Raw genomic sequence first — 24,011 nt, 5'->3', positions numbered from 1 at the left:
GTGAGTGAGCATCAACAACATTTAATTTCACTTATTTTAAATCTAGTTTTAAATTTATCCAGTGGCGTATCTGAAATTGACTGTGGATTTTTATATACCTTGTGCCGTAGTTTTGTATGCACAGTGTGTGAATTACATAAGATAGTGTCCCCGAGAATCCACAACCTTTGATCGCAAGGTTCAGTCCTTTACCGTTTAGCTACCACTGCTCAAGATAAGCCATTTCATTTTTGTGTACAATATCACATTTCTTATTATGGTACATTTTTCATATTATATATAAACGATAAATTTCTTGCTCCTTTTTATATAACTAAATAAATTTCTATACCATTAGATTTGTTTAACGTTTTTCCGATCACTTTCACTTATCGAATTGTTCCTACGCGGTTTTATGTAGTGGACAATAGAAACAATAAGATTTATGCTAACTTATTTCTGGGTTAGTTACGAAATGTAATAAATTATATTTTCCGTGAAGTGGCGGTTGACAGTTAACACGTTCACTGCGGGCCCAATTTTGAAGAACTTTCAGCTGGTGCGGCTGAGGTCGAATCAGCCTCAAGCTGAACTTCCTTGCGGTTGAGGCCTTTTCTGCCTCATGTTTCAATCATTTTTTTTACAATATTGAGTCAATGCTTCGCAGACATAAAGAAAGCTATATTTGTCTTTGTTATACCTCATACGGTTGAGTGTAAACAGCCGCCGAACAGAGAAAACACGAGTTTTACGCGCCGCACCAGTGCAAAGTCTACCATGAGGCTGAATCGACCTCAAGCCGCAGTGAACGTGTTAACATAGTGCGCAGAACATACAGCCAACTAGTGTCTTAAGATTCTGAAGTGAAGATATGAGATAGATATATGTGCAGGACGACTCACAAGGTAGACAGGCGACCTTGTCGAGGTTCACAGAAGACGTTTCATGAAAGCCACCTTTCAGACAGTTTCATCGAAAATAGAATAAGCCTAAGTCCTCTAGAAAAGTGGCGATGGCGTGGTTGCGAGTATTTGGCGCTTTTTTTTATAAAACATTGAAATATTTTATCACCAATCAAAATTTGACATGTTTGATAAAAACACGCGTAACTTTTTGTACTACTAATCTAGAAAAAAATTATCTTGCGTTGCTAATGCCCGGGAGTCGTATATGAAAATTTCGCCCTACTTTTTGATCACAGAATAACGGTTATATCTCTCTCTTTCATACCTCCTTCGTGTACAAAATCGAATCGAAAATGTGATATACAGAAGAACCAAGATGATCCATGTGGTTTGAAGAATTGATCTTGCGAAGTGGCAGTTGGTATGGCACATTGGTATACCCATGGTTGTTTGGACCGAAAGGTTCTCTAGAGGTGAACACGAGCCGGTAGACGCGGCGGGGGTTTCCCCACTATCTATCTCTGAATGTGGGCGGCATGACCATCTTTGGGAGAGGCTTTGCAGTGGGCATCCATGGGCTAATAAGAAGAGGTAAAAGCGTATTTAATGTAATCAGGCGTTACCTTGCGGAAGTCCATTCTAAGTAAGAAAAGGATCGATATATAGCCACTTCCGCACATGCAGTGGTAGTCGCCACAGAGACTCTGTGTTTGGCACTAATCGGTGTAACATAACTCCTGAAGATGCCACGTGGAGAGGTGAAACACGTGTTTTGTAATTTGTCGGGGGCGGTTGATGATCGCATTGTTTGCCGCATACGCATTTATCAGCGGGTGGTGCGCTTTGTTGCACGACTACCACTGCATGTGCGGAAGTGGCTAAATATTGGTCCTTTTCTTACGTAAAAGCGTATTTTAATGTTACAAACAGACAGGTTTAATACGTAACATCAGTTTGTCATATACGTAGTACATATAAGCGTGCAATTGTAGCCGCCTTCTCGGTCGCTCGATTTAGACCGTGTGACGTCACACCGGCTGTAATGGGATCGCCACTCTGGTAACTCGATTTCATCCGAAAATTCATTGTAGCCATTATCTGTTGACTAAAACGTGTTTAATTGTTATGTATAATTGGTTTTTTGAACTTTTTTTTGCCAAGAAAGTTTTTTAGTAATGTCATGTGCAAGTTTTTAATATACCATGCTACAAAACCAACCTTTACACTTCCGGAATCTCACAAAATCAGTTTAATGCGAGAATATCCTAATAAGACATTTCAACATCCGGAGATTCTCTTTCAGAGATTATTTACCTACCTTTTTATAAGATTATATTTAGGATACATTTAAATAGTTTCATAATAATAAACAATAAAGTACAATGGGCGGTCTTATCACACAAGGCAATCTCTTACAGACAACCATAGTATGGAAAGGTAAAAGTATTAATAATGGGTAGTTGATGTGTACAAAACATACATAGACATACTTATATATGTATATAACATATGTATTTATGATAAATAAGGTGTAATACATATTATAAATATAATACAATAATAATTGAAAGCATCAAACTGATTTGGATCGCACTTGCCTCGGAAAAAAACAGAGGAAGAAAAAGAAATGAATAACAGATAGATAATCATAAGTCTAGAAAATATAGTTCTTAACCATTTTCTTGAAAATAGGCGTGGTGAAGGATTTGACTTTGAATACGCCGGTATTTTAAATTCCAGATTCTCTGAAGGTCTCTAAGATCTCTCACGTGTATACTGAAGAAATGAAAACCATGATTTGAGATAAGAGGGAGTGGGTGAATTGAAAAGAATATTGTAGATAAAGGATGCGAGCATTCCGGTGAAGCCTTATTAGATAAATTCCGAAACATGATCATATTTTCGGAAGTCGAAATATGAAACGAATACAGAAGTTTTGAAGGCTCTCAAATTTATTTAGTTGGTTTTCAGTGAGGTCTAGATAGCTGACATCTGCGTAATCAAGGATAGGGAGAAGGAGTGGCTTTGCGAGATAAATTTTACTACAATTTTTTTCACTATTATATAATTAATTTAATATTGTTTTTTTTTTGGTTCATTTATTATATTCACGTGAAGATAATATAATAATAAAGAAAAGATATCGATAAAACTCATTTAATCAACATTGCAACTTTTAACAGAACTCTAATTGATCGTAAAATTATTATTTATCTTTTTTATTTTAGATTTATCAAGGTTATAAAAGTTGTGAAAAGAAGCAGAAACAAACTCAACAACAACACATCTTTTAAATTTTAACAATACAGATTTATACATATACACTTTATCAGATATAGCCTAAATGAAATCAAAATAATCAGGCGACATCACTGTCAAGGATTCTTGTCATTTAAATATTCGTATAAGCTTGTATAATTATCAACAAGATTCTATAGGCCTGTTATAGGCAGACATGTTTGATTTTGCACTATGTTATATGAAATTAATGTAGAATTATGTGTTGATGTTGGCTTGCCTATTCAAAATAAACAAATGGATATCATACGTTATGATCATTGAATATTTTACCAGCAAGAGAGCAATGACCACCTAATGATTTAAAATTTCAAAGTCTGTGTTATGATTGTTCGTTATTAAATATTGTAGGTATTGCTTCGACAATATAATCACAATTGATCAAAAAATCACAGTATTCATTTACCTCTTAGGATAGTACATATATATAGGTACATTGATACTGCTATGCATATATATATATATATATATATATATATATACACATGCCGTCGTCGCACACTCATAGACATATAGATATATAAAGATAGATTTTTTCGATACAACCGAGCGATCGTCAAGTGATAAAAATAGATAGACACATGTGTACGTACATACATATATATAGCACATGTATACACACACAAACAGACATACACACACACATATATATATAAATATACACTCGCTTTTATAGCACTTTGTTAACCAATTCCATCCAATGGTTGTATCGAAGAAAGATTTTTTCGATACAAGAATATTAAACAATATTAAACATAGATATGTTTAATAAGTCTCGGATGAAGTTAGTACAGAAGGCTTTTACAGCTACATAGGAACAGATTTCATGAAATAGAAGGTTCCGTGTACTATTCAAAATTTAAAATAGGCAATCGTATTTTAGCTTACGTTACTTCGGGCGCATGAAGTAAGTATAGCTATACGAGTTTATGTGTAGTGTATTGTATGTGTATCGCCTTTTGTATTTTTGGGGACATTTTCTATTATATCTTTTTATATACCAGTATGTAATACTTGAGTTAAGATACATTAATCTTAACATATCTGAGGTTTTAAGAATTTATTATGGTAATTATTATCGTAATGTATAAACACAATAAAGACGATACACGCAATGTATGTGAGCGTATCGCATTTTATATTTTTGGGGCCATTATCTATGATTTCTTTTTATATACCAGTATGTAATACTTGAGTTAAGATACATTAATCTTAACATATCTGAGGTTTTAAGACTTTATTATCGCAATGTATAAACACAATAAAGACGATACACGCAATGTATGTGAGCGTATCGCCTTTTGTATTTTTGGGGCCATTTAATATTATATCTTTTTATATACCAGTATGTAATACCAGAGTTAAGATACATTAATCTTAACATATCTGAGGTTTTAAGACTTTATTATCGCAATGTATAAACACTGGTATTTTTTTTTATTTCATTTTCCTCTTGCGTCGTAAAGTTTACGAGTGGATATAAAACATTTGTATCAGATGCCCTTTGTGTTACAAAGATATGTTAAAGGAAACAAGATGTTGTAGTTTATTATTCTTTTAAGATTAAACTCTGGTCGCTAAATATTACTTGTAGATAATTAAAAAAATAACAGACGTATGTAGCTTATTTACAAGGAATCAGTTTCAAAACACCTATCAATAATAAATTTTCAAAAAAAGGCATATTATTCAGTAAACGAATATTTAAAAATCTAAAAGCTTTGGCAATGATTTCGCTTGATTATTTCGTTTTCTCTGATGTATGAAATATATACATAAATCTGTATTGTTAAACTTTATTCAAAGATGTATTGTTGTGGAGTCTCTTCCTGTTTCTTCTCCAAAACTATAACACATTGCAAAGCATGGGATGACGAAGACGACGACGACGACAACGACGACGACGACGACAACGACGACGACGACAACGACGACGACGACGACGACGACGACAATGACGACGACGACGACGACGTCGTAATTTATCCTTAGAGTTTACGTCGTATGGCTGAAATGACAATAAGATGACATTATATATATACTACAACATATTATATATATAAAATCAACTATCTCGGAAGTTCATAAATCAATGTATAATTAAACACTCCGGTGGGATAGGTCTCGGATTGCGGTCTGACATAGCGACGGACGCTGATTCGTCCTGATTTAATATGATCCTGTCTGCATAGCCAATTATAAATGACATATGAATTATTGCAAATAGACTGACTGTAAGCCATTGTATGCATATATATATATATATATTCATACAATGGCTTACATTATACATTCAACTCTTAAAATGACTTACATCCTTTATAGATATACAATATATACACACACACACACACATATATATATATGTATCCTTTGTGTTGATAATGGGAATTCCGAAGACTGTGCTCACATTGCAGGATGTGGTCATTGCCCTGTATTTAAAAAAGCACTTCAGATGTTAAGACAGCCTCAAAAATGATCAAGGTACTACAAATTAATCTTAATCATTGTGAGGTTGCCCAAGACCTACTCATGCAGACTGTACGGGAGCTAAAATTAGACATAGTACTAATTTCGGAACCCTATAAGCACATCAGTGGCCTAAACTGGATCACCGATAAGGAAGGAAAAGCTGTCATCTGGGCATGTGGCACTAAACCTCTCCAGGGTAATCAAAATAATTGTTCTGGATTTGTAAGAGTCAAATTTAATGGAATACATTTCTACAGTTGCTATGCACCACCTAGCCTAACACACGATGAGTTCGTCCGGTTCCTGGCCAAATTAGTGGAGGATGCCCGAATGTACTCCCCGGTAGCTATAGCTGGAGATTTTAACGCTTGGGCAGTGGACTGAGGTAGTAAAGCTACTAACACTAGAGGTTGCCAGCTTCACGAAGCGATGTCACTGTTGGACGTCGCCTTACTTAACACAGGCGATAAGCCCACGTTCACAAGAGGCGAGGCGAGCTCAATTGTGGATCTGACTTTCGTCAGCAGTACACTAGCGAGAGGAAATAGCAGTTGGGAGACCTCGGATATTTACACCGCTAGCGACCACTGTGCCATATACTGGGAGGTGTCATGTAAGCCGAATACAAATAGAGTACCACACACAGGAACTGGTTTAGTGGGTTGGAGGACTAGCATGTATGATTCCGGCTTGTTCAAGATAGCACTCGAGGATCGACCACTGCTTTCCAAAAGTGCTAGTGAAAAGGCGGTTGAAATTATAAGGAGGCTGACTGAGGCCTGCGATGCAACAATGCCAAGGCGACGCAACAACAACCGAACCCCACCGGTGTACTGGTGGAATGATAACATTGCTGAGCTTAGGAAAATGTGTGTTAAGGCGCGTAGAACCTCCCAACGGGCTCGGAAAACACCACAATTCGAGCAGCTCTACGACAAATATAAGGAAGCGCGATTAAAATTAAATAAATCCATTAAAGAGAGCAAGAGAAACGCGTGGAAAATATTGTTGGAAGAGGTTGAAATGAATCCATGGGGCAAGCCGTACCAGGTTGTAGTTAAACAACTGAGATATGAGAATACAACGCCCACTTGTCCTATTCTACTAGGAAGAATTGTAAGAGCTCTGTTCCCCACGCAACCAAAATCCTCCTTTCAACTAGGGATTGTGGATCCGAATGAGATCCCTCCTATTACCGAGAAGGAGCTAATGGTAGCATGCGGTAGGGTTGGAAACAACAAAGCTCCGGGACTGGATGGGATCCCCAACGTAGCTCTTAAGCAAGCTGTTGTAGCAACACCAGGAGTCTTCTTGGAGACCTACAATAGCTGCTTACTGGAAGGCACCTTTCCTACCGCGTGGAAACGACAGAGACTGGTACTTCTCCCTAAAGGTAAGAAGCCACCAGACGAGCCATCGTCATACCGGCCCCTCTGTATGCTGGATACCGCGGGGAAAATACTAGAACGTATTATCCACAGCAGGATCGAAGCAGCAGTTGAACCCCACCTAGCTAACTCACAGTATGGGTTCAGAAAAGGCCGGTCTACGCTAGATGCTATAGAGCAAGTAGTCAATATAGCAAAACTAGCAGTGTCTGGGAAAAGATGGAAGAGAGGCTCGATAAAATACTGCCTGGTTGCCACCTTGGACATTAAAAACGCCTTTAACTCAGCAAAATGGGAGGTTATCATGGGGGCACTTAGCTCACTGAATGTACCTCTATACCTACGTAAAATAGTCGCTAGTTACTTCTCTGATAGAGTCCTCATGTACACTACGGAAACCGGGACGGAGGAGTAAAAAGTCACTGGAGGCGTCCCACAGGGGTCAGTACTAGGGCCACTTTTGTGGAACGCTATGTACGATGGACTCCTAAAGAAACATCTACCCAGCGAAACTAAACTCGTCGCATTCGCTGATGATCTAGCAGTCGTTATAGTAGCGAAACACGTGGAGGAAGTGAAGTGGGCATTTGAAAGATCCTTCCAAATAATCACCCTGTGGATGGGGTCAGTCGGACTAGAACTGGCTGAGCAGAAGACGGAAGCAGTGCTCATTACTGGCAGGAGAGTTGCGGAGACCATCACACTCAATGTCGGCAGCTGTGAAATCGCAACTCAACCAGCTATACGGTACCTTGGAGTAATGATCGACCATAGGCTAAACTTCAAAAATCAGGCTGAGAGAGCAGCAGCGAAAGCGTCTCTGGTGACAGCTAAACTCTGCCGACTCATGCCTAATGTCGGAGGTCCCAAGCAAAACAGAAGGAAGTTATTAGCGTCGGTGACTACGTCAGTGCTTATGTACGGAGTACCCGTATGGTCCGACGCACTGAGCAAACAGGAGTCCCGACGGAAAATCGCCTCTGTTTATAGAGTCAGCACTCTACGGGTAGCTAGCGCCTTTCGTACAGTATCGGAGGATGCGGCATGCGTGATAGCAGGTATGGTTCCTGTTGCGCTTCTTGCAGACGAAAGAACTGATCTGTACCGTAGCAAAAAAAGCAAATCAGACCCAACTTCAGCTGAACTTAGAATTCGGGGAAGACTGAAAAGCTTGCAACAGTGGCAATCGTCCTGGGATAAGTCGACGAAAGGAAAATGGACGCGTAAGCTAATACCAAACCTAGAGCCATAGGTGAACCGAGATCATGGAGAGTTGAACTACTACCTGACTCAGATGATATCCGGCCACGGCTGTCACCGAGCGTATCTCCATAGGTTCAAATACGAAGATTCCCCTGACTGTCCTAATTGTGTCGGAATGATTGAAGATGCAGAGCATGTCTTTTTCGTCTGCCCCCGATTTAACGAAGCCAGGAGGTCTTGGGAAGAAGGTGTAGGATGCAAAATCTATCCTGAAACTCTGATAGCTACAATGCTATCCTCGCCTTCGGCCTGGGAACTTACGAGCGCTTACTGTACGACGGTGCTGAAGGAGTTGCGAAAAACAGAGCAGGAGCGGAGGAAGTTGGCCTGAACAGTCACTCTATCAGAGAAAGCTGCGGCTAAATCCCTCCCGCGAAGTAATGCCTAACGGCCATGCCGTGGGGACCAGGGATACCGAAGAGAGAGGATTGTTTTTAGTCGGTATTGATCTAGATCGAGTCCGACATACGGGGCACCAACATCAGGCCCTATGATACGTAAAAGTATTTTTAAACCTCTATAAAAAAAAAAATATATATATATATATGTGTGTATGTATATATAAAGGATGTAAGTCATTTTAAGAGTTGAATGTATAACTCAAATTTTCACTTATTTCAAGTTTTATATATAAAGTAGTATGATATATAATAGAAAAGACACTCGGAAGTAAGTCAAAAATAGTCGAACAAGATCCTATATTAGTCATGAATATAGAAATATTGGTTTAGTAAATTAAAAATGATAGTGAAATAACTATAATTGTATAGAAATTAAAATTGGAAGATATAATAAAATATAAATAAAATAGGAAAATTGACTCAATACTGTGATAATGTAACAAACTGTGGAACGAAGATGAAGGTGATGTACGGAACACAATTTGAATGTGAAGAAAGATGGAGACAAGTAAATTGTAATATAAGAGATACTGAAGTATGAAAGATATTGAAATAAAACAATGTAATTTATATATATATATATCTATATATATATATATATACATATTCTTTTCCAGTTCTTTTGTTCAGACTTTCTTTTGCCAGTTCTTCTCAGATCTGAGGCATTTATAACACGGATAGGTATAGTAAACTTGACGACAGTATGAAATCATCATCGTAATTTGAATAAAGAATCTTCGAATTTTAATTTGAATTTCCTTTTCATTTTTAGAACATTGTCAAAGTTGTATTATATAGTTCACACAAAATAAAATGTTACATTAAATACTCCTGTTTAATTAAAACACAAGATAAAAATATTATTACTGTCACATGAGTACAGATAAATTTAAAGTCACGTAGCTTGTATATATTATCTGTGGTATCGCATGAAACTCGCTAATTGGATCTTTTAATTAATGACTACAGATTATACGCTAATTATTTGCATCTAGTTTTAATTGCGTGGACAGGGATATAGTACAAAAATTAAAAAGTTTTATTTTTAATAAATAAAAAATCAAATCGCATATTAAAATAATAAAACTAAAGTAATCGACATATTACGACGGTACTAATAAGAAATATTAAAGTCGTCTGAAAAGCAATGGAGAGGACTATGTTTGGAGTTTCTTTCTGTAGAAGAACCAAGATGATCGTAGCTCAAAGAATTGTTTGTCTGAAATGGCAGTTGGCACATAGCTGGTTCAACCGATGGTTGTTGGTGCCGAAAGGTTCTCGAGTGGGAGACAAGCTGGTAGACGTTGCGTGAATACAGCCTCCATTAAGTGAACTGACAACATAGTTAAGGTTGAACACAGGCAGCGCAGGACCGGTGATAGAGACGATCTTCGAGGGAGGCTCTCGGCTGAAAAGAAGAACAGTAGAACGTAGTTAACACGTTCACTGCGGGCCCAATTTTGAAGAACTTTCAGCTGATGCGGCTGAGGTCGAATCAGCCTCAAGCTGAACTTCCTAGTAGTGCGGTTGAGGCCTTTTCTGCCTCATGTTCATCAATATTTTTTTACAATATTGAGTCAATGCTTCGCAGACATAAAGAAAGCTATATTTGTATTTGTCATACCTCATACGGTTGAGTGTAAACAGCCGCCGCACTAGAGAGAAAACACGAGTTTTACGCGCCGCACCAGTGCAAAATTTACCATGAGGCTGAGTCGACCTCAAACCGCAGTGAACGTGTTAAGAGGATTAGTAAGTTGAAGCAGATGTACCAAAAGTACATACGTATCACACATAGGCGAGCAAAACAGTTTACCGCTGTGGTTTTATATTGAAGACCATAGTGAAAATCGCTACAACCTTTAAATGCCTCACACTATCTTACTTTTACTATAACTATCTTTGTTGATGTATATTGGTTCGGCTATTACGATATCAAGCGGCATTTTGATCAATGTCCTTTCTATATCAAAAGTGTTGTCCCCCTTTTGTGTATATGATAGAAAAACACAATAATACGTTTTTAATACAGTTTGAGTTTCATCAGTATTGATGCGCTGGTTCTACAGCTTTTAAAACTTCTATTTAAAAAACGAATAAAAATATGCCCACACTTCAGTTCACGATATACGAGATTGTCCGCAAATGGAAAGCATGCGAACAGTACCGCGAATGTCGTCTGTTTTGAGACGATAAGAAATGATCGTAAAACTGCAGTCTAGACGCTCGGGTTGCATGAGAATTTTTCTACTTACTTTACGTTAGAGATCGAAAAGATCTCTTACGAGTTTGTATTCAGTTTTTTTTTTATTTCACTGTACAAAGATACCATTTTTATAATACTATGTTTAGTTTATAACTATAGGTAGCATAATATCGATGATAAGCAAAAATAATTTTAATAGTGCATTAGTGCTTGAAAATTCTATTTATTTATACATATAAGCCTTTTTCAGTCTGATAGATTCCACTGTAAGACATAGGGCTCTCGACTGTATCGTAGATTCCCACTAGTGGGGGTCCATCGCCGCTTCCAATGACTCGTAAAATGAAACTGATTTAAGAAAGGAACTAATATATAGCTACTTCCGCTATGCAGCAGTAGTCGTGCAATGAAGTGCAACGACCGCTGATAATGCTGTTATATGTGATTTTGCGTAGTAGATGAAGTATAACTTAAAAAAAAATACACGTGATTGGTCACGTGATCTTGAGTGGTAGTGGGGGGGGGGAAGCATATAAATAGCAGAGTGGTGACGGACGGAACTCACTTGGTGTTTGGCACTGGTTGGTCTAACATCTCCTGAGGATGCCCCGTGGAGAGGTGAAACGCGTGTAGAGTAGATTGACGGTGGTAGTTATGTTTCGCATTGTTTACCGCACGCGCATTTATCAGCGGGATGGCGGGCGGTGCACTTCATTGCATGACTTCTGCTGCATAGCAAAAGTAGCTATATATTATTGTTCATTTCTGTATATATCTGTTCTGTTATATATGTTCATTTATTAGGATGGTCTTCCGCGAGGTAACGCCTGGTTCTAATAGATATGTAACTGATTTAGTCAATCTATCCATACTTTTATATATATAAATTAAAATTATCTTCTTCTTCTACTAACTAACTAACTCTCCAACTAGTGGAGGTTGGCTATCAGCTTCCTGCTCTCTTCCTTATTTTTAGTTCTGCGTAATAGCTCAGCAGCGCTGGCGATTCCGGTCCACTCTCTAATATTACGAAGCCACGACTTCTTTCTCCTACCAACCTTCCTTTTACCAGCGACCTTTACCATCATGATAAATTGAAGGAGATTGTATCATTGGTGTCGAAGAACGTGTCCCAAGTAAGCGATATTCCTTCGTTTTACTGTGAGCATTAGTGCGCGTATATGGCCGATTCGTTTCAGAACTTCGACGTTGGTCACCTTCTGAGTCCAGCTTATGGACAGCATGCGTCTATATGTCCACATTTCGAAAGCCTCTATACGCTTACGAAGGTCTTCCTTTATGGTCCATGCCTCACATCCGTACAGTATTCCAATCTTCGTTAAGCCATGTACCCAGATATTTGTACTTTTGAACCATTTCCAGATTTTGGCCTGATACCGTGATGTTCGTGGTGGTGTCAGATGCGTTAGAAATGACCATAAATTTCGTCTTCTTAACGTTCATTCTGAGACCAGCTTCGCTGCTGTACACCTCCAAGGTTTCAACCATTTTTTGAAGATCAGCCGCTGTAGATGCTATCAAGACTGTATCATCGGCGTAACGTAAGTTGTTAATATTGCGGCCGTTTATTTTTACACCACAGTCAAGGTTGTAAAGAGCCTTTGTTATTATGTCTTCTGAGTAGAGGTTGAAGAGGAGAGGTGATAAAATGCATCCCTGTCTTACCCCTTTTTGAACAGCAACAGCGTTGGTTTCTTCTCCGTCTGATTCTCTGTTGATTCCAATACAAGTTTTTGATGAATCTGATGTCTTTGTCGTCAAGGCCAATGTCCTGTAGTATGTCAAACATTCGATCGTGAAGTATTCGATCAAATGCCTTTTCATAGTCGACGAAACAAAGAAAGACATCTTGTTGCATTTCTCTGCATTTTTGGACCAATACCTGTATTGCTAACAATGCTTATCTCGTGCCCATTCCAGATCTAAAACCAAACTGACTGTCCCCAAGTTGTTCGTCATATTTGACCCTTATGCGCTCGTGAATGATTGAGAGGAGTATTTTAAGCACTTGGCTCATTAAACTTATCGTCCTAAATTCTTCACACTTTTTCGCATTCGGCTTCTTTGGGACAGTAATAAAGACAGATCTTAACCAGTCATGCGGAATCTGTCCCGTATCATACACCAGGTTTAGAAGCTTTGTTAAGGCAGCCATGTTTTCCTCTTTGACCAATTTAAGCACCTCTACGTAGACGTTATCTGGACCCGCAGCTTTTCCTGTCTTTGCCTTGAGTAATGCCTTCCTACCTTCGTCTTTTAGAATTGGAAGTCCCTCGTATGTGTTTGTATCGGCATTAAAACTTCTTGAGGCGTCTGCAAACATGTTCTTAATGTATTTCTCCCAGATGCGTTTCTTCTCTTCCGGGTCCAATACAGGGAGATTATTGGCGTCCACTAGTTGGTGCGTTGGGTATTTCTTTCCTACCATGGCTCTTATCTCTTTATGCAGATTTAATGCATCATGTTTGTTGTGAAGCTCTTCAAGACGATCACACTTCTTACTATACCAGATGTTACGAGCATAGCGAACTTCTCTTCTAATTTCTATGTCTGTGCTTTTGTACAGCTCGTCGTCGTTTTCGTGAAGTCTTCTTTTCTCCATTAGCTGGTAGATTTTTTCAGTCATCCATGGCTCTTTGGCAACCCACTTATCTGGTTTTAGAATATCTGCGTTGATTTTGTGTACTTTAGTTTTCAGTTCGTACCACTGCTGTTCTACAGACTCATGAGACTGCTTAGCTTCTGTAGCCTATTCATTGATCTCTCTTATCACCTCGGATTTGCAGTTCATGCAACTTATCTTCCGAATGTTGGCTCTATTGTTAGCCCGTCGTTTTCGTATGCTCTTTCAGACAAGTAGCATTTCTGCAACCACTGGGTTATGATCCGATCTTATATCAGCACCTGGGTATGTTTTAGCACTCTTCACACAGTTCAACAGTGAATCGGCTGTTAATCATAATGTAGTCGATTTGATTTCGAACAATACGGTCGGGTTTATGAAGGGGCGAGGTCCATGTGTACAGTCTCCTATGCGGTAATTGAAAATACGTTTTCATAATGACAAAGTCTTGATCTTGACAGAACTGGACTGACCTATCTCCTCTATCATTTCTTTCGCCCAGTCCATATTTTCCCACTGTACCTTTTACTTCTCTCCGACCAACCTTGGCGTTCATGTCTCCTAATATGATGTTAATGTCATGTTTCTTGGTGACTTTTATTATTATTATTAAAATTATAGTCCATAGTAAATGCATTTAAAATATATAATAGAATATTTAAATAATAATAATTTAGTTTTAATAAAATGTATTATTCGGTATATATTCCATTTGAAATTTTTAATAATATGGCATTAAGCCAAGTGTTGCATGAAAAATTGGCTCACGTGGAATTCGCTCTGAATCGCTGTACGTCGCAATGTTGCGACTCAAGTATTTCGTTCTAACCGACTATGTTAATACTAACTGGTTCCACATATTGAAATTTCAGAACTATTTAAAATTTAGCTTTCTCTTCAACTGTAATATACATGTATATATATATATATATATATATATATATATATATAAGATTTAAATGCTGTAATTGCTGGCAATTATTATATGATACAATAATTAATTTAAGCAAAAATGAAAAATAATCAGAAAACTAAGTGTTATGTGGCTAAAAGAATGCACACTAATTGGTAAGATCATATCTTTGTGATAGTCCAATGTTTTGCAGTAGATATCTATGGGCTGACACGTCGTGGTTATCATATTTTATACAGTCAGTTACCGGTGACTGAAGCGGTCTAAACAAAACGTAGGTGTCAGTCACCAGTGACTGACGCGGCCTAAACGGAAATGTAGTTGTTAGTCATCGGTGACTGACGCGGCCTAAACAGAAAGGTCGGTGTCAGTCGCCGATGACTGACGCGGCCTAAACGGTAAGGTCGGTGTCAGTCGCCGGTGACTGACGTGACACATAACGTGTTAAACTGTTTTTAATAACTCATTTCACATCCCATAGACCTAATAAACACACTGAACTGTCATACGCTGTATAATAAAAATTTTAAACAATAAATACTTTTTCGTTTATCGAATAAAATTTCGTCATAAATTTTTGAAATGCGTTCGATATTACAAACATATGATGTAGAAAATATTTACCATTTATTATCTTAACGACCTGTCGTAGGGAAAATACGAAAATTACGAACGGATGTGAAAGATATGACGAATGCTTATTGGGTTAAACAGGGCATGACCAATGTGTTTTTGTTTAGGTATGAATCGTTTTTAACTACATTGAGCCAGTGAGGCATTTGACTAATAATAAGTTTAATAATAATGTCGCTAGATGGCACTGTTTGTATTCTGTACTCCGATTACATTGTTTTTTTAAACGGTTTTATTTAGTTCGACCCGTACAGAATTTATTTTTAACAAAATTAGAAATTGAAATTTAAGCACCTTCCCGTTGTCAGATTGATCTGAAATTTGGTACACACATTTTATTTAGATGACAATACAATATAATAAAATCAATAAAATTATAAATCTAAGATGGCCGCCGATACAAAATGGCGGATTACATATTTTTCCTTAACCCCCACAATATGGGTATCAAAAAACCGTTTAACTTAAAAGTTTTTTTAATGTATTTATTGATACATAAATTATCATTTATTGTTGATTCAAAAGGTTCAAAGCGAAGAATGTAGAATAAATTTGATGTAAATTAGTGTATAGTACACCTTATCCAGAAATTAAAGGTTTTAGAATGAAGTATATCATAGAGGAGATATATCATGATTACCATACATACACCGCATGCAGAAGACCATGCAACCTATCTTTTAAAGATTGTTTATGAGCAGTTGCAATCCTATATAGTTAAATCACAAAGTGTACTTATGTAAGATTGTATTTCAGGAATCGAATCCGCGACTTTAAATTGCGAGTCTTAATCCTCTACCGGTTTGTTACCACTGCTCAATCAACTATTGATAGTATAGTAAGATAATTCGTTTTCAAAATTGTTAAAATTATTATAATATATTCGTGTGTATATCTATTATTTATTTATTTAATTTTTTTTATATATTCATTCTTTGCCAGTTAACCATTTGGGCAGTGCAGAGATAAATTGATAGAGTTAGGTGAAACTAGTTAAAATCTTAAAATACGAGAAATAAAATAAAATAGTTAAATAAAATCGAGAATGAAGAAAATCACATAAAACATATTATTATGCTACACCTTTAACATATTTGATTTGATCCTAGGGTTCCGTGTTAATTGTTTAGTGGGTTCTGTAACTCGTGCTTTGTAACAATATTTATATCTGAAGACTTTGTTCCGCCAGAAGTTATTTATCTGTCGCATTGCTACAGAAAAAATAACATAATATGACACATATCAAAGTGATCACTTTATACAGTATTATTGGATGTTACAACATTAACCAATCATCATATATATAGATCACAATAACAAATTTGACTAAAACATAAACACACGGCGAAGATCGTAAGACAAAGTGAAGATGGTGGACACAGGCCGCTATAAGCTGATCTTATAGGAAATCTATGAGGAAGTCTTTGTCCAGCTGTGGACTACCTGTTGAAAAGATGATGATGATGTAACGATAGTTGTTATAGATATAATTTTGAACAGAAGTCCTGCAGTGAGTTTTTTTGTATTTTTTTCGTGGCATATCGTCTCTGATCACAAGAACAACTTACTTTTCTCTCTAATCACATTTTCACATGATCACAGAGAGTGATGAAAAAATTCTGATAAAACCGGTACACGGTGAACCTCTTGCGACATTCTATACTTCTTTTCTCTTCTTATATCTTTAAGAAGAGACACTTTCTCAGCTCCTGATATATATACATATATTTACACACACACACACACGCACACATATATATGTGTGCGTGTATTTAAATATCTACATATACTATTTATGTCAATATAATAAATAATGAAATCCATATATAAATGTGTACATATAGGACACATTTCGAGTTACATAGTATTTTTACAAAAACAATTCGTTTATCTCATAGGAGAAGATTGCGTGATATGTTCTATAATTGAAAAGCTTTGGTTATTTGCCAAAGACGATAAGAATCAATGTTAGAATAACAAACTGTTCGTATATACTGTGATCAAAAAGTTAGGTGAATTTGTTTATAAAATGTAATTTTTTTATTTATTTATATAAATCAATTTAATTACATTTATAATAATCACTGTACGATAAAACGCACTTATGCCAACGCTTGTTCCATTCCTCGAAACAGTCGGAAAATTATTTTTCCTGTATAACCTTCAATAACTTCCGTTGCACGAAACCAAATTAGGCGAATACGGTGGATGCGGTACGATATGAGTAGAGTTTTTGACGTTTTTTTTCCAATCCAGACTTGACGCGTTTTCGACACAAAACATCCTTCAAAACGGTCAAGGCTGTGACAAATGATATTTAAAGTTTGAGAAACAGACGCTTGGCAAATGTTGTAGACCAACCAACCTAAGAAAAGAATTGCCTGCCTAATGCCTTTTTAAATGACAATTTCACCATACTTTTTGATGATAGTAGTATATCTTGATAGATTAACATAAATATAGTTAAATAAAACGCGTCTATAATATTTTTTAAGCCACAGAATATTACGTGTGGCAATATTTTATCTTACTGTAATAAGTCCAAAATATTCCATTTTTTTCAATGTTCCGGAGCGTGTAATAAACTGCAAGTTAAAAAACAATTTTGTTGATTCGCTTCATTCTCCTATAATTTTTAAAAATTAAGACACGTTTTCTGATCTTATACAATAAAGCGTTGCTTCTGAAATCGTCTCACCTGAAAACAACAAAACAACATTAATAGTTTAAGGTAAAATTTCTTTTTATTATTTTATATAAAACAATAGAGAATATTAAATAAATAAATGAATACTATTTTTACAATCAAATTTATTTTTATAACACTAAGAGGAAAATGTTAAAGAATAGATGTAGATAAAGTATTTATTTATTTAATGTTCTTTATTGTAAACGCTAGTAAATAAACGTCCGATAGGCGGTTTTATCACACGAGGCAGTCTCTTTCAGACAACTATGATAAAGGAACACTAGAAGTATAAATCACGGGTAGTAAACGTGTACAAAACATACATATGTATGGAACATATATGTAATAATTTTAACAATATAATAATAAATAAAAAATTAAACTGACTTGGATCGCAATTATCCTGAATATGAAATAATAAATAAACTGAAAGCAATAAAGGATTTAAGGATAAATAATCATAAGTCTACCAAATATTTGTTAATTATTTTCATGAAAATGAATAGTGAGTTAGCACGTCTTATATTCAGCGGTAAATCATTCCACAATCAAACGACATGTGCGGTAAAAGATTATTAATAATTATATTCGTATACATTGTTGTAAAAAAGGATAAAAGTCGTGCAAATGTAAGTACAACGTAGGATATTTATCCTTGAAGTGAGTCTCTTAACTATTACTGATACTCTATATATATATATATATATACATATATACACACACACACACACATTTATATATGTATATATATATATATATATATATATATATATATATATTATAGTAGTGTTTATCATTTAGGTCGAAAAGGTATTACCTAAATTTTAAACTTTATTATATATGCGTACATCCTGGAAGGATTTTGGTGGACGTGGTGTGAGTGGGCTCCCCACTATGTGGACAGACAACTTCGACCGACGACGGGAAATCGCTGAAAGCGGGTAGAACAATACCGATCATCATGACGATATTTGGGAAAGGCATATACCTTGCAGTAGGCGTCCATCCATAGAGGAAAGGAATATCTCGGCCATCATGCAAGACGAAGGGGAGAGAGAATGCTTCCTCAGCTACTGCAGGAAGGTGGTAATAAATGCAATAGGTAAAAATAAAACGAACACTAAAATATAGAAATAAAAGGAATATAGTAGTACCAAAAACAGTTTAATAAATAGTATAATATAAGATGATAATTACAGAGAAAATACGTGTTAAATATTTGAATAATAAATAATGTTGCAAAATAAAATAGTAAGGAATGAAAGAGAAAGACTGGGAAAATTGTAGAATGAAAGAAACAGTACGACAGATAAGATGATATATGAAAGAGAAGAATGTTAATAATAAAAAAATGAATAAATTACTAGAATTAAAAAGTCCCTGTCCCACACGAGATAGGGGAACGAGAGGTCCCCAACAGCGGAGACCATAAAAAAAGGCGTCCATCTTCTGACAAGAACGACAAGATTCTCTTTGAATTTGCTAAATATTATCTGAAATAACCTTACTGTTGTTAAAAGGTCGTTCCAAAGCTATTTTTCCTCTGAGAAGGTTTTATTATTCCGACACTCTTAGCCTCGTCATTTCTTTCATATTTAATTAACTATATTTTTCTATATTCCCTAACATTAAGTTGGCTATGCGCCATAATAATCATTCGTATTGTTAAAATCACAACCAACATCTTTTCATAATAATGTCTCTTGTATTTATCTGGTTTGTTACACTGTAAATTCTCAACAGATATGTGGTAAATCGGTTACGTGAGGTACTGCGCTGTGTGATATATTTTGACGTATCAATTAATAAATGGATCTCAACCTTCCGCCCAAACTATATATACAGCCTTGCACTTCGAGCACTTAAAGTTAAACAGCACGCCCAAGTTACGACACATTTGATTCGATTAATACTAAAGTCTGGTGTTAAACTTTATTGGAGTACTGTACCTAGATATAATTCGTATAAGTGATTTTTTGAAACCGACTTTCTTTTATTTATTTCTTCGTAATATTTTCCTAATAGGACCTTTTTAATGATTTCCTCGGGTAAGACATGACAAGAGGTTCGCTGCCTTTTTTAGATTTCGTTTCGTTCCTAGACGTTTTCTTATACTGTTTTAATCACACAGTTATTGATAAAGTTTTTAAATATAGATCGTCGATTGAAATAAAGACTTCGCTAATAATTTTGTAGAATATTTTATGTTACAAACGTGTCAAGACTTGATTGGTCGATGTCTTTTTTTTATTAATTCTAATTTTTATCTCTAGAGTTTTTTTAACGACATTTATTTTTCGCTTTTACTAAACGCAGACAGTTGGGAGAGGGTTGCCGCTATTTGATACGGATCTTTCTTCTCCCAGCTGCGAGGCACGACAGCGTTTTATAATTTTTTACAATTTTTCTTACACAATTTTCTCCTATGGATAAATACAGCTAAAATTTATACATATTAACAATACAATTTGGAATACTCAATTATATATTAGTTGCTACATTATTTTATTTTAAGTCGCTGCCCAAGCGCTACAGACCGTTAAATGCCTTGAGATTTAGGACAAGGTGCCGGGCTAACTCATCATAAGATTCTGCTGTAGAATTTTTCTTGAGAAGGTCCGGTAAGCTGAACGGAGGTATATTAAGGTTTTCACATAAGGTCACGTGGTTATGTCTTTTGGATGCGAATCGGCAGCAGTGTCTGTGTAAGTGATGAAAAGTCTGTACTGTGGAGTCGTCACATGGGCAAGTCTCATTATCGATTTTTTTAAAACGGTGCAGGTACTGCTTCAACAATTGTATTCATGATTTTTCTCCGTGCGATTTAAGACTATTTAACAAAGCCAAAAAGCCAAAGAGTCCGCGTTTAGAAACAATGGATGAGATAAAAACCGAATCGAAGTTTTTGAAGGCTATACCAGAAAAAGACATTTCTGACTGTTTCTAGGACTAGAAAAACCACTGGCAAAAGTGTGTATTATAATATTTTAAAGGTAACATTTTAGCAGTAAATATTTTACTAGAATTCTGCACCAGCGTTTATATAAAGTTTCAAGCGTTTTAAATTAATTTCGAGAGTAGTTTTAAAGTGTCTGTTCGATTTTCCCGAATGGTCTTTCGGAACGAAGTCCTCTAGTTTAATTTTATGATATTATAACAAGTTACAGGTTAAGAAAAGGACCAATATTTAGCCACTTCCGCACATGCAGTGGTAGTCGTGCAACAAAGTGCACCGCCCGCCAGCCTGCTGATAAATTCGTATTTTTATTACTTTATTTATTATATCTAAAACTGTAGATTGTTAGATAGATTCTGTCATATATTATTTGACAGCAAATGAGCTGTGTATTAACTCCTTTGAAGCCTTTAAACCTATGACCAATCACCCTCTATATGTACGACGAAATAAATCAACAAATCAAACATTTAAATATAGGGAATGTTCAATTATTCAATCAAAGCCATTACATCTACAAAATAAAAACCTCTTTCGTAGCATTCCCGTAGCAACCGAAAAATTTTCAGCCGCTGAAATACGGGCCCACGCGAACTTTGGTAACGAGTCACAGAGCTTTCCAGGTCGAGTATTTACGATACAACCCGAGCGCTTTTAAATTGTTTTTAAATTCTCCAACTTTTTTTTTTTCGCCTGCGAAACTTTCGAAGTGTTCTAGCTTTTTACCATTCCAGACTTTTATTGGACGTACGAAATTTCGTTCTTGAAATTATACTGCATAGTTTCGTGGTGAGGAATTTTTTTTTAATTATTATACTTACGACATTAGTTACATATAAATTCTGTTCATTAAAAAAATAACCCATTATAGTATATATATTACATAAAAAATAAATATCATTGCACTCATTTGGCAGTATCTTTGCTGTTGACATTGCCCTACACGCATTTCATACTTAAAAAAAAAAAAACATTCACAACGTGGCATGACAGAAAATATATATTTAGGTTTTTATATACGTACACAGAGCAATTAGTTATAGATGTAAAAGCTTCAAAAGAGGTAAAATATATCTCTTATTTATTGTCAATTAATGTCTTGTACACCCTATGTATGTGACAATGTTCTAAAAATGAAAACGAAATTCAAATTAAAATTCGAAGATTCTTTTTTCAAATTAGGAATGATGATTTCTTACTGTCGTCTATACATATCCGTGTTATAAATGCCTCAGACCTAAGAAGAACTGGCGGAAGAAAGTCATCGGGACTACGTATACTTATATGTAGCCACTTATATATATATATGTATATAGATTCATCATCATATCTGTTAATTTTTATTAATTAACTTTTTAATTAATTTAATTTATCATTGTTTATATTTATCCCTTAAATGGACGATTTTTGTTTCAAGTTTGAAAAAAATATATTTGTCAATAGACATGTATTACAGCGTAGGAAAAATGATTAAAAAAATCTAGACATGAATTTACTATACTTTTTTTGCAATAATGTGAATGTTGTTTATAAACTACATTGCGCATTCATTGAGATTTTGCAAGTACGGGTAAAATAAGAGTGGATATTGTTTTTGAGAAGTATTTATTTATGCTTCATTATGATATTTATAAAAACAATTGCTTTTTTCGTATCATATAAAGATACACGACATTTTTGGCACACTTGAATATAAAGCCTGTACATTTTGGGAATTTGCACCTGCTGCTGCTTATCCAGCCAAACTGCCCAATGACATGTCTGATCCAATCTGACGTCTTTCAAAGGAATTGCTTGAGCTGGTCTTTGGAACTTCTTTATTACAAGTTCTCTTTGTATAGTGCTCCCACTAGGTCGATCACGTTTAGCGCCATTTGCAGTAGTAGATTTGTATCTGGGCTGCGTATAAGTTACTTTGTTCTACATTTTTATTTTTTAGATCTGTGGTTTTTAGTATGTTGTTTAAAAACAACAATATGCATTTAAGGGTTATACAAATCAACCTCCAAATCCATATAACGTTCTGCCTTGACGTTTTAACGCGTAAACAACGTCCATAGCGGTGACGGTTTTCCTCTTCGCGTGCTCGGTGTACGTGACTGCATTTCGTATGACATTCTCGAGGAACACCTTCAGTACACCCCTCGTTTCTTCATAAATAAGACCGGATATTCTTTTCACGCCTTTTCTGAGCACTTTTCTGTGACGTTTCGCGCCACCCTTTTCTAGACCTTTGCCGCCTTTTCCGCGTCTTGTCATCTTGACGTAGTGAAGTCCGCGAGCGTAGTGTAAGTGCTAATATATGCCCACTGTAAGGCGTGGGCATTACTCAAAGATCACCAAGACGATCGGTATTGGAATCCCACATCCACAGTGACCTTCACCATGTTGTAAATCCACTCAGTGTGGACCTATTCACGCTGCCTTTGCCGGCTCTTGGTCGTCACTGGAGAACCTTTCGGCCCCAACTTCAAGTAACAAAATTTAGATTACTACATATTCATTATTTTTAATGGAATCAAGCGTTATTTTGCGGAAGTCCATCCTAAGTAAATGCGCATTTATCAGCGGGCTGGCGGGCGGTGCACTTTGTTGCACGACTACCACTGCATGTGCGGAAGTGGCTAAATATTGGTCCTTAAAAATGAAAATTAATTTATTGTTTACTATCTATTCCTGTAGATTTTGTACTGTACTAAGTAATAACAAAGTAACCAAATTACCTGCAGGCCTATGACATTATAATAGAAAAAATAAATTAATTTAACATTTTATATTACACTTTGTACAGGATGATTAGGAATAGTAGTAAAAACTTTAAAGCTTTTTTTTATGACAAATAAGTTTATACATACACTACTTTTGCATCTATCTAGGTTTAAAAATAGTTCACCAATAAATATAGTGTTGAAGATTAAATTTGAAATCTAATTTTTTTTAAAACGAAATTGTTTATGTTTTAGTCGTGTAAAAAGAGAGCTTAAGTTTTAACTTGCGATTGTGCATCACAATACTTAGTCGCTAAGTTACCATTGCACTTTAAAAGCGCCAAAAGTCTGTGAAAACTCCTTTTAAATTTCCTTTTTCCAACACCGCATAAGTTTTAAGTTGGCACACCGAAGGCTGCAAATTCTGAGAACAAACTCCGACAGTCTAGCGTGGCCTAGTTTTGAGCGTCTTTTGATAGTTTTATACATTACGGTTTGGAGAAAACATTTGCATCCGGTATGTTCATTGTAGCCCGTAATAACTGTTTTAAAGATA

At 35.9% G+C, this 24,011-nt stretch overlaps 1 protein-coding gene across 1 annotated transcript; it reads right to left on the bottom strand.

Moving 5' to 3' along the window:
* Positions 1–22,745: 22,745 nt before the first annotated feature.
* Positions 22,746–23,006, bottom strand: LOC137926949 (histone H4-like). The gene has a single exon (XM_068770698.1). It carries the CDS (start codon positions 23,004–23,006, stop codon positions 22,746–22,748), a length of 261 nt encoding a protein of 86 aa, XP_068626799.1.
* Positions 23,007–24,011: the final 1,005 nt, after the last annotated feature.

Source organism: Battus philenor, unplaced genomic scaffold (assembly GCF_028537555.1).
Source record: "Battus philenor isolate CCGP_79_NKW_IND1 unplaced genomic scaffold, ilBatPhil1.0.hap1 SCAF_3, whole genome shotgun sequence".
NCBI classification, from domain to species: domain Eukaryota; kingdom Metazoa; phylum Arthropoda; class Insecta; order Lepidoptera; family Papilionidae; genus Battus; species Battus philenor.
The sequence above is the reverse complement of the archived record's forward strand: the minus strand, read 5'-3'. Positions and strand labels throughout refer to the sequence as shown.

Excerpts from the sequence above, each read along its gene's own strand:
- LOC137926949 (XM_068770698.1), bottom strand. The coding sequence starts at position 23,006 with ATGACAAGACGCGGAAAAGGCGGCAAAGGTCTAGAAAAGGGTGGCGCG.